The 16,786-nt window shown below is 37.9% G+C and overlaps 1 protein-coding gene across 1 annotated transcript in view; it reads right to left on the bottom strand.

Annotated features, from left to right (window-relative positions):
* The window catches only part of KIAA1755 (KIAA1755 ortholog), a 986,731-nt gene that overhangs the window by 76,510 nt on the left and 893,435 nt on the right, over nt 1-16,786 (bottom strand). The window contains exon 19 of the mRNA XM_044090195.1: nt 5,840-6,017. Coding sequence (XP_043946130.1) covers nt 5,840-6,017 — 178 coding nt within the window. The remainder of the gene's footprint in view (nt 1-5,839; nt 6,018-16,786) is intronic.

The following is a 16,786-nucleotide window of genomic DNA, read 5'->3' as shown; positions in this document are numbered from 1 at the left end:
AGAAATATCTGGCATATAGCCACTGTCCTTATTAAGTGAAGTCTGGAGTCAAAGTCAAAGGATTATTGTACTTGTCATAACACCATTTAATGAAATCAATCAATCTTCTAGATAAAGTAATTTTAGAAACTTTAGAACCAACTTTCTTATTAGAAAAGGAGGCAAACAGTTTTGAATCTATCCTGATAGATTTGGTTGTGTCTTGGTAAAAATCTGAGCTGTCTGTGTATATTCATACAGTGCAGCAAATATTCACCTCTGTTAAAGTGGTTATTTTATTAATTTACTGACATTTGATTACCAGGAAAGTCCAACTGGGTAGCAGCCCATTTTCAGCGGAGGTCTAGGAAGAAAAGCTTCAAAGTATTACAAAACATTTTAAGAACAATAATTTCATACTCTTCAAAAATAATACAAAAACATCTATAGTTTGAATAATTATAGCAATTTAGACATAATATGAAAACATGGGTTAAGAATAGATACAAGTTATATGATCATTTAATATTTAGAGACATTTTAGCCAGCTTACAGAGAAATTAAAGGTAAGTTAGTATTATAAAACAGGAATTACAGTATGAAGTGAGAGAAAGCAGGCTTATGGTATATTTAGAGAGAAAGCTGGGGAGAGAAACTGACAGAAGTAAGGAAGTGAATGAAGAAGGGAGAGTAAAGGAATATATATATATATTTTACATTGAGAGAGTGTACAGGCAACTTTAATAACCTGTGATCTGTCGGACAGCCATTTTACTATCCAATGAATATTGTAGAGGGTTATATAGTCTAATTTTCCGTGATTACAGCGTGGGTAATAGTGTCAGACATCAGGGCAAGATAATTGGTATGCACAGAGGTACTATTGTCCACAGCTTCTGTAACCTTTTCAAAGAAACGTACTAGGTTCATGTGGCAGGACCTGCTATTCACAAAACAGAGTGGGCCTAGTTTAGTTAAATTGCCTATGTCACTTTTAATAGGTTCTGCTATGAACCATTCCATGGCTTTGCATACATGGTTGGTGAGGCTGATGGGTATACAATTACAAGAGTCTGTAGAGTGGCCACCCCTTGTGGGGAGGAGTTACAGTGGCTGTTCTTCAGACATCAGGCACAAGCACTATAGACAGGCTGACACATTGTAAATAGACTCTCAGATAGTGCATTCCTGGCAATGTTGAGTATGCAGCCTGGTATATTGTCTGGCCCCACATACGTATTTTAGCCTTTGACAGGGATTCCAAGACTTGTCCCAAGTTGATTTCAGGGACAGTGGAGGAAAAAATGTGCATAGGTGGAGTAAAGTTACCACTTCATTTGCAGGTTTATATATTGACTATATCCTTGGGATTAGAAGTGTGACCTTATATATCATTATTATGGATGAACTAAGTGCATTGTTGGACATTATTCCTTAATTCTCTGACATAACTGAAGAAGGATTTACAGCTTCTTTGATATTTGTGGCAACATTAAGTTTGTATTTTGCTTTATATCTTCTAATAGCGCTCTTAAGTTCCTTTCTAGCATGCTTCCGTGTGGTCTTGAGGTAGGGGAATGGGAATGACTTGCAGATTTTCATTATTTTCCTTCCTTTATTGTACAATTTATTTGCAGAGGGTAGCAAAGGCAGGACAATCTGCAATGTTAGTGTCAAGACTAATGTTGATGTCACAGTCCAGGCTAAGGGCACCAGGCTTTGCTCCATGATTTCAAATCTAGTTGAGGCTGACAGTGATACCAAGTGCAGCAGCACTGAACCTAAACTGAAAAGCCTATGCAATGGGATGAAAATGGCAGTCAACTTTGGGCCCGATGTTGAGAATCTGAAGCCCAAAGAGTACAAGTCCAACCCCTCCAACATTATCCAAAAACAGTAGTGTTAAAGCTAACTCTGTCAAGCCAACCAAAACTCCCAGGCCTGAAGAAACTTCCTGAGACAACAGGATCAGCATTGAAGCCATTAGCACTGGTGCCAAAGTTGATATAGAAGGAGTCAGCTCTAAAGACCACAGTCTAAAATCAAGGCTACAGCCAATGCCAACACATTTTCCAGTTTGGTATCAGTGCCTGCTGCTCTGAGCCTAGCCTCACCTGAACAAATGCTAGTGAAGGGAACTTGGATGTCTTAGCCAAAAAAACAAGGCAAAGAAAAAGTACATCTGTTTGCTCTACCACCAGAGGGGAAAGAAGAAATGAACATTTTCTTGCTGGACATTAATAAAGGTCTACATCATCATCTTTCCGTTCTCAGATTTGATAATAAGAATGAAATTACTCTTGAAACATCTTGCAGAAGATGTCTGGAAGAAGTAAAACTTATTTCTACTTCTGGATCTGAAAAAGAAGTACACTATTTTTTGTAAAGTATAGCTGGAGAATTCACTGGAATCTGAGACACCACAAAAGAGAAAGAGCAGAAGATGAACTGTCCCTTGGCTTTCGTAGGGGAGCTACTCACTTTTCCAGATCTGTCAACTATCAACTTTGTGTTTGTTTTTCTTTTTATTCTCTCTCTCTCTCTCTCTCTCTCTCTGTTTCTATTTTTAGACTTGGAATTGTCTTTAGGAGCAAAGAGCTCTGTAAGGAACAGAGATGTAGACATCTTTTAATTTATATAACAAATTATTTTCCTATCTTTAATAGCTGACGGAATAAATAATGTGCAGATATAACATTCGACAGTGAAATATTCTTGTAAACAAAATATACTTTAATAGTGTCCTTGTAAACAAAATACACTTCAATATTATCCATATTGGGAATTAATTTTGTTCCCACATTCTAATCTCTGTATCAAAAATTGTGACACCTTACATAATCAACAATAACAACTAGGAAAAAACATTAACACTGCACAACTGTGGTAGTAATGAATACTAAAATACAGATAACTGAGGAACAATAATGAAGCAGTAAAGAAAGCTACAAAGTTGAGGTGATAAAAAATTCTAAGGCCTAGGAAGAGGATGAAAAGAAATGGAAAACTGTCTTAAAAGACAAACAAAAAGACTGGCCCAGCCTGAAAAGTAGATTACAGTAATAAAAGCAAATTATCAACTTTAAGTTAAAGTTGTGTAAGAAGTGAGAATTGTTAATTTTTAAAGTTGAAAAAATATATACAGGTAAGGGACAAATGGCAGGATTATCATTGATCATTTCTAAGGTTTTGGTATTTTTCAAAGAGTTGGAAATACATGCAAATATGTTTAAAGGCAGAGATTACCCTATTTGTTGAAGTCTTTAGTGGAGGAAATGAGAGTGAGAAGATTTACAAATTTTAATCAAATTTTAAAACATCCTTTGGTTAAGACCCGACACCCTACTATACACATTCAATCTAATATCACTAACAATTTTACAATTAGTTATTCTGTGGCTAGTAAATTTCTTCAGGATGTTGTGTATAGTAATTGGTCTTTTTTCTAAGTCATTCAGATTGCAATAAAAAATTTGCTTCCAATCCAATATTTATGTTTAAAAAATGAATTAAAAAAACATCATTTGAATCAGATAGGACTAATAGAAACAATAAAAATGGTATGTGTGAAAATGTGGTTGATGCAGTGTTAATTTACCTTGGAAGGTCCAAACCTAAGAGTGAAATGTTATCCTGGGGTGATTCAAGCACTAGGGAGATATAATTGTACCATGAGTGTGGTGGTTTATATTGCTTGTCTTAATGTCTGTGATACCTTTTGTGTAAATATGGCTGACAGGAAACTGGATCAAAGGATTTTTGAATATAACTATAGTATTAACAAATGCAGTATAACAATAACGCTTTATTTAAACATTCCTTATTATGCATTGCATTTAAATTTTTTTTATCGTTATTTTTGTAGATAGTCCCTAAATTTGTAAGAAGATGGGACTGGGGGTAATGGCAACTGAAACTGAATGCTAACGTCTTCTGTGGACTGAATAACATCATCTCCATTACTAGTGTTGTTAGACTTAGGGCTAACAAGTTATAAGTGCGGCTATAAAAACTCATTCTTGCATTTAAATTTTATTAGTTCCTGGTTTGACTATATCATTGTTTAAACAATATTTTAAATTATGTTTTTGTGGTATTTATTATGATGAAGTCTGTGTAATTTGAGAAGATGATTGTGCTAAATAAACATGTGCAGTGGTCCCTGTGATGCTTTTTGTTGTTTTTTGGTTATTTGGTGCAGTTTTACAACAAGCGCACTCGTTCTGGTATTTCCTGGCTATTAGATGCCCAGCTGAATAAAGAGTTTCAGCTATAATTCTGCTGATGATGAGAATGAACCTCTTTAGATCATATTTTAGTACTAAACATGTACCAATTAATAGTGGCAGGTGAGCACCATCAACTTTTTGTTAGCCCTCCATCTCTTGGAGTACAGAACACCACCGTAAGTGTGGGATTCATTTTCTGTCCAGCTGTTTATTATACATCTTTTTACCATGAATGTATACAACTGAAGTGAGGAAAAGAAAGTTACGATGGTGCACAAATATGATGACAGTTACATAATTTCAATTATAAGTAAAAAGGGCCGCTATGGGCATAGTCAGAAGTATGAGCTTCTTCTGAATGTCCTCAATTTTCATGGGTTGCATTCCATCACACTATCTCCTCTCCCAGTGACAGAAATGGTGTTCAATTCTCTGCCAGATGGTAAAAGTAATAAGATGTAAAATTTGTTACTACAGAAGCACATTTGATTGCCATAACCAATGCTTACATGACTACAAGTACACTTCTTATTAATGGAGAGATCTTGAATTAAGTCAGAAACATTTAGCTAGTCTTTAAGTCTTATCCAGTTAACAAGGACATACAATTTAATACATGCATTCCATGTTTCTTTATTTTGTCCTATTATTTTTTTATTTATTTATTTATTTTTGTGAACACCAAACTATTCAACAATGTATCTGCAGCTTTTGACAACTGGAGGTTCTAATTAAAATTGAAAGATTTCTAAAACTAGCAATGCCTGTAGGTCACATTCCATAGTGTAAAGGAAAGTACAAGTGTAACTTGGAGTCTAAACCAATGGCACTTTGAACACCAGTTCCGCTGTGCTACTAACCAGCCTTACCAACCTGGACTGTGTTTCTTTTTCTGTACTGGGCAGAAAAATCACTGGATGCTCACTAGATGCTCTGTCCAGGAGAAAGAAAACTAAAGAACTAGAACTAATACATGATAATTGCTACACCTAAATTATCCCTGACAGCTGGCAGAGAATGGTGGTTTAACCCATGCCATTTCAAACCTGCACAGTGAATACAGAAAAAAATGAAACACTGTTATTGATAGTTTATTTTCCAGTTGAACTCAGCCCCCTATCTACCCACCCTTGTATCTTAAAAAACAAATAAAAATAAAAATAAGAAAAAAAAGTTGATATTCAAACCTTGAGAACAATAGAAAGTTTAACTACAAAGTAGTGGGGAAAGAGACCAACTGCCAAAAACTTGACTCTGACAGAGAATACCCACTGTTTCCTGAGGCGAATCGTTGGATTTTTTATTAGAATGCAGGAGGGGAAGTACTAGAGCAACCCTAATATAGGATGACATATTTTGGTTACCTTGTCTTGTGGCTGACCTCTGTGTTGGCTAAGCAACAGCTAGCAAGCTTTATAACATTAAAAAAAATATATGCTTGAAATCGTACCTAGTCTGCCAAGTCAATGCTGCTGCATGTTTTGTATGAGTTGTATGAGAGATACTGATTTATAATATACTACAAAAATATTCAAATAAAGTGATTCAGTTATACAGAATTTTAAATTAGCTTTTCTCCCAGGCTAAACAAAATACAGCTATATTATTGACAATATTGTTTGTATACTAACCTCTGTTTCTGAGTGCCTGAGTCCAGAGTATCCACTCCAAGTCTCTGGTCCAAGCATCTTTCACCTCTTGAGAGGGGGCTTGAATAATATAGGTGTCATCAGATTTCTGACGCCGGAACCATATCTCAAAGCCTAGTCCATTCACCCCAGAGTTGTGGGTCATACCAATTTCTGATGTCTGTAGTACAAAACATCACTATCATTTTAAGTCAAATGCAATTTTTTGTGCACTGTACAGTGTTTTTTTATAAAATGACATGAAAGTAAAACCATCTGACTGAAGGAAGCAAGTTATAAAATATCCAGTTTGTCACCATAATACACATAGCAAAAATGGTATTTTCCTTTCTTATTTTACCACAGAATAAACACAGCAAAACATTTCACAAAGTCTCATTTTGTCAACTGATCATTTGGTTGAAATAGAATTTAGTCAACAGTATAGAAAAATGTGAAACTGTACAACGTTTTAAGTGTTTTTGCAGGGAGACTTAAGATTACCAATGTTTGGTTGTGCGTCAGGGCTGGTAACTCGGCATGTAAAAATCCACTACCAAACATTAGTGGACCGGAGTTCCTCTGTGGCGGCCCCTAACCGGGATAAGCTAAAAGACACAACAGCAACAACAACTAACTGTATGATCACTACACTGTGGAGTAAATTAATATTTATTTATCGGAGAATTCATTAAAAACAGAGTGCAAAGCCATAAATGCATTCTGTATTTTATACTTACTGTGACACCTGTTATCAGTGTGATTCATGGCCCGTGAAAGGTGGTGTACAAAAGACAGTCTTTTTCTCTTGATTGTGCTCAGTCACATATAGTGCACAGTGGGGTGCTATGTACACTAGTGCTACAGAATGAATCAATCTATGCTTCACTGCCATTGCACAAAGCGATTCAAAAACCATCCAAGTCACTAGTCATTACAGCAGAGCTGGCATCAGTTTCATTATATGGCACAGAGAATATCTTATAATGGGTGCACTACTATTAGCAGCAGCTCCGCATCCCTCTGTAGGGGTGGGGACCGTATGGTAGCAGCAGCAGGACAGGCATTAGCTTAGTGTGCAAAAGGGTTTTACTTTATTTTTCAAATGTGTACTGATGTTACCATTCAATTCTGTAAGCAGAACAACATAACAGTAGCAAAGGGGTTCAGTGAGTCGCAAGCCCTACACCATCTGTAGGCACATGAGTTTAGTCCTGTAAGTTCTCATTTTGACCAGCACACAAGCAATCGGAGGATTTATGATTTGTATATGCTCCTGGGGGATGTCATTTGCATGTGTTTTCCATGTAGACTGACTGACTTACTCAACTGACCAACTAAATTATTGCATTCTCAGAAAAGCTGAACAGCTCTGAACCAGATGTTGAGACACACAGCTGGTGCCAACAATAAAATGACCGTTTTGCATAACTAGTTAGATTCTGCATCTCCTTGTTTAACTCTGGCATTGCCTGTCCACTCTCGTAGAAATTGACTTAGACCTTTTTGAATTTCTGATGACAAGTTCCTCCACTAGCATTGCCTTTACATTGAGGAGAAAAAAAGCCTTTACACTGACAAAGACTCAAGATTATCTCCCCATGTCTAAAGCAGTTGCTGTCAGGTATTGAGAATTTAGGAGAACAACAAGTCTCTAGACTACTGATATGCATTAGCTCATCATCTGTCACTTCATCACAAACAAATTCCAGAAAATGTTGAACATTCCTCATATGTGATTTAGTATTTTGTGCTATCATGGAGCTGACAGGCATATGGTCGACAATGCTGAGAAATTGTGGCTGGCTGAAGAGAATAGGTTGCAGCTGCCCTGAAAATAAAATTTCTTAATACTCTTTCCTGATCAGGTCTAGGTTTTCCCCATTATGGCCTCTGAAACACCTTGAACTTCAAATGCTTGCTGACATTGAAGATGTCTAATGTTGGCCTTTAAAATATATTTACTGATGCTGGGAACTGTCTTTGACTCTGGCCATTCTCTCTAATTATAAATATGAAAAAAATGGGTTACCAGTTGCTTGAGAATCATACAATTCCACACCAAAACCAGCACTGTCATTATGGTGGAGAGGCATTCTAAAAAAGTGATGATGGAGTTCCCCTCCTAGTAAAGTACAGCGACTCAGTAGAATATTTTATTGGAACATCTGTACCTGTCCCAAGAGGTCTGGTTCTAATGACCTCTCACACAGGCACTGGATCTACTTTGAAAGGAAGCAAGGCGGGTAAAGGGTATATTGCCAACTCTTAATTTGACCATGCAACTGTCAGTTATCAGATTATCTGAATTAATGTAATTATTTCAGTTTACTTTTATTTAAGATGTTATTTTTGGAAGTTCAAAATAAAATAAAAATGTCCCAGAAATAAGAAACATAAGAGCTGCATCTCATTGTTGTAAATTTTTGCTTTGCAATGCAGAAATTTAATTTATAAATTGTTTTATTGACAGTGCTGACTATACATGTCTTGTGGATTTGGACAAGGCATATGTAGTACTTTGGAATTCCTTTTAGGAAACACTATGTTAATACAGGGTCCCAGGGACACTGCTGCATGCCATTGGTCCCTTTACTTCAGAAAGGAGATCTGTGGTCACATTGAGCTGAATATGTTTAAGAGGAGTGAAGAATTTTGCCAAGGACGTGTCTTGTTTCCTCCCCAGTTTGTAAATTCCTTAGACAGTATGTCAAACTACAGTCAGGCTCTTAGAAATATCCAGTTTAGGGATGTAAGAGCTGCATCTTTGATGCTTGCAGTTTAGCTTGTCCTTAAAGTCTCAAGGGACTGTGATCTCCAGTATCCACTGAAGTTACTTGCTGTTGAACACAGTCCACTTGGCATGAAAATTAGAATAATGAAATCAGATCTCCCAGTCTCCCCCAGAAAATAGTAGTATGCTCTTCGCATGTGATGGAAGAGCAGGTGCCTGAGTTGAGCAAAAGTAATTATCTTGGGCTTTTCGTGACTGAGAGTAGAAGGGATCAGAGGACAGATCATGGAATTAGTGACATAGCAGCAGTTCTGCAAATTTCATACTAGACTGTTGTGAAAACTGCGTTACTGTCTGATGCTTTACGTGAGAGTCAATAATCTCATCCTCACCTATGGTCATAAGCTTTAGGTAATGACCAAAAGGACGTGATCATGGATACAGGCAGGAGAAAAGAGGTTCCTTCACAGGATATGGGGAAACCAAAATGGAAAGGGTTGGGGGAAATTCAATGAGGTGAAAGAGCAAGCAAACATAAATGAATGTTTCACCCAGGCATTTAAAAAGGAAGGAAACATAATATTTCTGGTCTGACAAAGGGAATAAGGGATGGAAGGCGATCAAAAGAACTGTAAGCATAATGTAGGTTGCTGATGAGCTATAGAAAGGCTGAGTACAAGGACCAGATGGTCGTCCTTCCAAAGTTCTTAAAAGGTCAGTGAAAGTATTATTGGAACTCTTCACAATGATCCATACCTTGTCCAGCAAAGTGGAGAATGTAACAGGAATGAAAATCCGACAACAGTAGTAGCACTTCATAAGGAGGAACAAGCAAAGACCAATAGAACTGTAGGCTAGCATGATATTCCTCTTTGGAAAGGAGATGACCACTCAGGAAAATGCTGCTAGGCTACCTTCGGGCAATCAGAAAGCAGAAAGTAATCAGCATGTGCACCTGACATGCAAATTGTGTCTAAAAACTACTTCTATGACTGGGTTACTCAGAAAATGAGATAGTGAAAACAACTGAATGTTATATTCCTGGACTTCAGGAAGGTGTTAAACACGGTATCCACAGGAAGCTGAGTCAAGCAGGAATGGGATAAATGACTCTACAGTTTGAGGGGACTGGCTACAGGGTGGGTCACATTGAAAGTGGTCTGAAAGAGGCTTTGCATGAGTCACTTCTGTATAAGAATTAGATATCAAATAATAGCTATGACAGATATTACCTATTAGCTATGACAAAGGAATTTACAGATAATACAAGATGAGCGCGATGATGAATGATGGGGGAATATGTAGGGACCTGAAGAGTTTTGAGAATCAGCAGAGTGAAGGCAAATGGGATTCAGTGCAAAAAGTATAAGATGGTGGACTTAGACACCACTTCCCTGCTAATTTATCAAGCCCTACATAATTTGCGTCCTGAAGCTTCTGTCCCTTTGCCAGTTGTGCTATCTCTCTATGCTTGGCTGCCCACGTATTACAGGGTATTCTCAGAATGTGGCTTTAGTCCTTGAGTATTAGAGCACTTTTATATCATATGTCATATCTGTGGGACTCTGTACCTTAGGACTTTTACTTGCCTCTTTGTGCAGAGCTATGTGTGGTTTATTGCTTGCCTTAATTGCATATCATTTATAATGTGCCTTGATATAGGTATGTAAATAAACAGGGCTGACTAAGTAAATGATTGATGAAATAAAAATATAGTAGTTCTGGAGAAAAATAAGAAAGTGGGATAAAGATCTGAGAGTAGGTTCATCTTCCAAGATGAACTGCCAAGATTACAACGAGAGGGCATAGGCCAAGGCCAAGGCCAAAAGGATGCCGATGTGCATAATTTTTGTCTGGGGGGGTGAGGTCTGAAGTCACCTTCCTGTTCTACAAAACATTAGTGAGACACAAGTTGGTTCTGAAAAATGTACCGTGAGAAGGAATTTGATTTGATGGAAAGTGTTCAGAAGAGGGCAATAAAAAATGGTTAAGATAATGAGAGAGTTAGGAATACAGGGAAGTGTTGGAAAGCCTGGAATCTTACACACTACAGTAAAGTATAAATAGAGAATATTGCACGTCTCTTGCATTCACATGAGACACTGAGGTAATGTGATGGGTTCAAGCTGTTTATTGTACATAAACACATCAGGAGCTGTAACTGGAACATATACTTAAGCTAACTGACTGACTCATTACTTCAAACACACTCACACGTGCATCTCCATTTATGCTTGCATTCACTCTTGCTGACTCTACAAATTGGCACTGATCTTGCACGTGCTCAGTAACTTATATGCACATGCTATCTAGCTACAGTGGCTGACCTGGTACAATATACACAATGATCTACAGTGAAGACCCCATTCATTAAACCAACATGGAAAACAGCTCAACAGGAATGAAAATGGAATATCCACATTCAAAATGCTGAACTAGATTATGATGAAATGCTACAAAGGCCCAAAATGTCTTTGTGTGTGTGATTTATAGTCTCAGTTTTTCCTTTTTTTCTAATACATAAAAATGCAGTGTATAGTAATGCACTTTTAATCTTTTCTGCTGTATCACCTGTGTGATTAATTATCTTTTTCAAAACACATCTACTAATCTGTTAAATTTGCTTTGCTGCAGTAGTGCAATTATATGACCACTGCATAAAATACAAACACATCAACACCAAAAACATTAACCACCATCAAACTAAAACCACACTGACTGACATATGGCATTCCTGATTCCACATTCACTAGCACAAACACAAACTCTGTACCCCAAACAAAATTAAGCCAAACACAGCACACAAACCCACTGACAATAAATATGAGTTTTACTATCCAATGCACAAGTTCATTCCAATTCATTTATACCCTTCACTTGCCACACTCCAAATAATAACACCACTAACCCAATATTTTTTGCAGCTTCCAGTACCCCCCAATATGGGGGAAGTTCTGATCCCAGAACTATATGCACAAATATACATATACATACTCAGAGATACCACCTACAAGATCACAAAGTCTCACAAAAGAGTGAGAAGGTGCTCAAAGCAGAACACTGTCTCACTCTTATCTGACTTCAAGTGCCATTACTTTGCACTAAACTGCAAACGAGCTTTCCTTTTCAAGGGAAATAAAACTGATCAAACATACTTCATTTTTTGTGTTTGTGTGTGTGTGTGTGTGTGTGTGTGTGTGTGTGTGTGTGTGTGTGTGTGTGTGTGTGTGTGTGTGTGTGTGTGTGTGTGTGTGTGTGGTATGGGGTGGGGGTGATATAATTCTTGTTCCCCATATCCCTGCATAGCACAGTCTTGAAGAAAGGAACCATTCAACATTGAAAAAAATAGAGAATTTAGTTTCTTCCAATGTGGCACAACCTCAAATGAAGTTGTAAAAGTAGGAAGATTGGGTAGGCATAGATCTATACCCGACTTGCAGTGCTCATAAATAAGCTATTTTACATGGTGAGTTTGCATGTAAAATTTTAAATGCTACTTTAAACTGATCAGTATTCTATATAAGATTATAAAAAGTCATAATAGATGATATCCAAAAATAATATAAGGGATCTAACTTCTATTAGATGTGGAACAATATTGCATTTTTTAAGGAAAGATATTGCCATTTGCATTTTGCATCATTCTTTGAAGAGAAAACCGTAAACCTGATAAAGAAATAACCATAACCTTGCTAAAGTATAAGTCGTTATTCCATACAAGGGAATATCTGACAGATAAAAACATGAAATATTAATCCATATGGAATTCAGTGGGCAAAATGCAAAACAGGATAAAACTAGTCAGGATGGGAGTTACCTACCTATCCAAATAGAAGCTACCAGTGGTATCCCACAAGGATGTTTACATGGGCCACTGTTTTTCACCGATACTTAGATACTAAAATAGGAAATTGGCTCTGGATAACCAATCATGCTAATGACTGCAAACTGCATAACCTAATTACTTCAATAAAAGGTACCAGAATTGTCCCTGGTACTCTATAGGAAATATACATTTGTAGCAGTGGTTAATGACCAAATCTTTAATGGTAGTAAATATAGCAGTTTGATAACTGGCAACAAGGACATCAATTATAATTACAAAACAAATGGCCAAACCATAAAAAACTGAAATCATTATTAAAGGTCTAGGGATACTGCCTAAAATAAATCAATAAATAAAACAAACCTTAAAGGGACAATCCCAGAGTCTAAAATTCTGACTGAAACTTGACCTGATACCTCCCAGTTGTCACCACCCACTTACTACATTATCATCATCACCCCTGCTCATGGTTTCAATTTACTTTGTGCAGCCTTGTGTTTATTCCCTGTTGTGAACACAATTAACAATATTTAGTTCCTGTCAAAGCTTTCCGTCCCTGCTCACAGGGAAACAATAAGGTTATTATTTGTGTGTGTTTGTGGGGTGGTGGTTAGGCAAGACTCTCAGTGTTTACTTTTTATGAACTCATCAAAAAGCTTCATTGTGCAGCTCTTCATTTCCTTTATTTATGCTGCATAGCATAGCTGTGAGCAGTATAGTCTAAAGAGTGCAGTTTAATGAATTCATACTAAATCTTAGCAGTCTCTTGTCATATTCCCCTTACTCTGTAGTAAAGCAATCACATAATTAGTAAGTAAAACTATCACAGGTTGCCATACTGTACAGCCCCCACTGTGACAGTAAGTTTTGGACTTCATTGTTTGAAATTAATTTACTGCTTGCGAAACACACATGTTTTTTATAGCAGGTCAGAAAGTCATTATACTTGGCTAGTATTCAGAGATCAAAAAACAAAACAAAACATGAAAAAAAAGAAGACTGCTTCTACTATCGTTTCTACAGAGCAAGTGTTGCATTGAATACTATCTAGCTGGAAGTTGTGGCTCTGTTTTATCAGTTAATGCTTGTTAGAATTCTTGAATAGCCAGTGATAAGTGGGGGTAGTTCACTTCATTGTTATTCGGTTTCTGCCTTATATAAGTGGTACATTTTGGATTATTTTCTGCTTAAACTCTGAGCTTTGGCCAGCTAAGACCTACATGAAATTAAATCAACTGAATGTATAAGTGAATTTAAGTAAATCTTTATCTGCACTTTTTTCAAATAATACAGCATTTAAATTGATTTATTTGTGTTGCATTGAATACTGTTTAGCGGGAAGTTGTGGCTCTGTTTTTTCAGTTAGTTCCCCAGCCACTCTCCCTGTTTTTATTTTGGTGTTAATCTTGGTGGCTTTGAAACTGCATGCTCCTCTTGTAAATTTGCATTTGGATACTCCTCCTGGGCCCAATTTGCTCACTCAAAAAAAAAATTTGCACTTTTTTCATCTGCTTTTACTGTATTTGTGTTTCTTCCTACTTTATTTTGCTTTTGTGTCATCTTAAAAGTACTCAATTGTATTTATTACTGCTTGGTGTAACTATCATTCTAAGCCTTTTGGTTTAAGCACTTGGGCTTCAGACCACTTGTTTTACATTAAGAAGGTTTGTGGTCTGCATTGTTGTGGCAGGACAGGTAGCTTACATCCTTCTAAGTTGGGAACTGCTGATTGAAAGATCAGTGTCTGTTTTTCTAAAAGTGTATTAGTTCTGGTTTAAGCACTTGGGCTTCAGGCCAATTATTTTACATTAAGAAGGTTCGTGATCTGCACTCTTGTGGGAGGAGAGGCTGGACTCTGCCCTTCTGAGCTTGGAATTTCTGGTTAAAGGCTTATAGTGCCTGCATATTTGAACTATTTCTTACTGAAATTGGTGCACCTTGTTTGCTGTAGCATAGACTAGATCCAGGCCTGCTGAATCTAGCTTTGTTTGCATAACTTGAGCACTAATCCAGGCCTTCTTAAAAGTATTCAATTGTATTTGTTACTGCTTGGTAGTAACCTGATTAAAGTGTAGCTATAATTCTAAGCCTTTTGGTTTAAGCACTTGGGCTTCAGACCAGCTGTTTTACATTAAGAAAGTTTATGGTCTGCACTATCGTGGCAGGACAGGTAGCTTACATCCTTCTAAGTTGGGAACTGCTGACTGAAGGCTCAGTGTCTCTTATTCTAAATGTGTATTAGTTCTGGTTTAAGCACTTGGGCTTCAGGCCAGTTATTTTACATTAAGAAGGTTTGTGGTCTGCACTCTTGTGGGAGGAGAGGCTGGACTCTGCCCTTCTGAGCTGGGAATTTCTGGTTAAAGCCTTATAGTGCCTGCATATTTGAACTGTTTCTTACTGAAATTAGTGTGTCTTGTTTGGTGTAGCATAGACTAGATCCAGGCCTGCTGAATCTAGCTTTGTTTGCATAACTTGAGCACTAATCCAGGCCTTCTTAAAAGTATTCAATTGTAATTATTACTGCTTGGTAGTAACCTGATTAAAATGTAGCTATCATTCTAAGCCTTTTGGTTTAAGCACTTGGGCTTCAGACCAGTTGTTTTACATTAAGAAGGTTTGTGGTCTGCACTGTTGTGGCAGGACAGGTAGCTTACATCCTTCTAAGCTGGGAACTGCTGATTGAAGGATCAGTGTCTGTTATTCTAAAAGTGTATTAGTTCTGGTTTAAGCACTTGGGCTTCAGGCCAGTTATTTTACATTAAGAATGTTCGTGGTCTGCACTCTTGTGTGAGGAGAGGCTGGACCCTGCCCTTCTGAGCTGGGAATTTCTAGTTAAAGGCTTATAGTGCCTGCATATTTGAACTGTTTCTTACTGAAATTGGTGCGCCTTGTTTGCTGTAGCATAGACCAGATCCAGGCCTGCTGAATCTAGCTTTGTTTGTATAACTTGAGCACTAATCCAGGCCTTCTTTTTTGGAGAAGGCTCCCCTGCACCCCAGTGGGAGGAGTGTGCAGTTAGAATTTGTCTGATTGAAGACTACAGGAAAAGGGCTCAGTTTTGAGATTTTTTTACTGGTTAATTGGGTAATTTGTTTAAAAGCCTTTTCTGATTGCTTGTTCATAGGTTCATAGGTAGGTACTAGGCTATCGGCCCAATGGCCTACGTAAGCCTAGCCAACAAGTTTCCCTGGCTTACACCACCCAAGAAAGTTATTTTCCTGTGCCACTGTCGAGCAGAGACACAGAAGTGATCCCCGGGGTGTTTTTCCTATTTCCCATCCACTCATCAAGATTTTTCTTGAAGAGTGCTAATGAATTTGCTTGACATAGATGGGTAGCCTGTTCCAGAGTATGGGGAGTCTCTGGGACAGGAATCTATCCCTCCAGCATGTCCTGTTTATTGTGGTGACAAGGTTTAGGTCCCCAGAGTGTGTAGCTCGGAGGGATTGGGATTTCTTAAGGTGTAGCATGTCCAGCAGTTCTGGGTTTGATATAGCTTTATATGTTAGGCAGAGATCACCTCGGAGTAGGCGATATGCTTTGGAGTAAAGCTGGAGTTATTTTGAGGCGATCAATTTAGGGCATTTGTTTGAGGCCAGTAATCCTCTTTGTGAGGTACTTCTGTGGCCTTTCCAGCTGCTGCAGATGTCTTGTGAGGTACATTCCAAAAGGGGCATTGTACTCTATAATGGGTCTAATGAGTGTCGAGTAGTGAGGAACAATGACCTCTTTTTTCCTGGATGAGAACCCTTTTATGATGAGGTGTGCCACGTAGAAGGACTTCCTGACTACTGTGGCGATGTGACTATCAAAGGAGAGACTACTATCCACCTGGGTCCCAAGGTTTCTTATCACACATTCGGTGTTAAGTAGATTGCTGCCTATGTGGTAGTTCATGGGTACAGAGTTTTTACCAAAGGGGATGACACTGCACTTTTTGGCATTGAGCTTGAGGCCATGGTTCTGACACCAGGCATCTGTCTCAGCGAGGCCCTTCTGTAGTAAGTCCACATCATTTGGGGACTTGACTATGGCTCCTAGTTTGCATTCATCTGCGAACTTCATTAGCCAGAGGTCTTCTGTGTTAGCCTGTACTTCAGAGAAGTAGATACCAAACAGGAGAGGTCCCAGGACAGAACCCTGTTGTACTCCACTTGTCACTGCTTTGAGGTCAGATTTGGAGTCTGCAACTTTTACAGTGTGGGTTCTGTCAGTGAGCCAGTTGGCAACCCATCTTGTGACATAGGGATTTATACCTAGTTTAGTGAGTTTAGCTATAATTCCAGAATGAGGGATGGTGTTGAAAGCCTTGGCAAGGTCAAGGTAGGCTGTGTGAACCACCTTACCCTCATCTACAGCTTTGGTGACTGCCTCAAAGAAGTCGATCAGG

Source organism: Protopterus annectens, chromosome 12.part0 (genome assembly GCF_019279795.1).
Source record: "Protopterus annectens isolate FY-2018-M chromosome 12.part0, PAN1.0, whole genome shotgun sequence".
Lineage (NCBI taxonomy): Eukaryota > Metazoa > Chordata > Ceratodontiformes > Protopteridae > Protopterus > Protopterus annectens.
The sequence above is the reverse complement of the archived record's forward strand: the minus strand, read 5'-3'. Positions and strand labels throughout refer to the sequence as shown.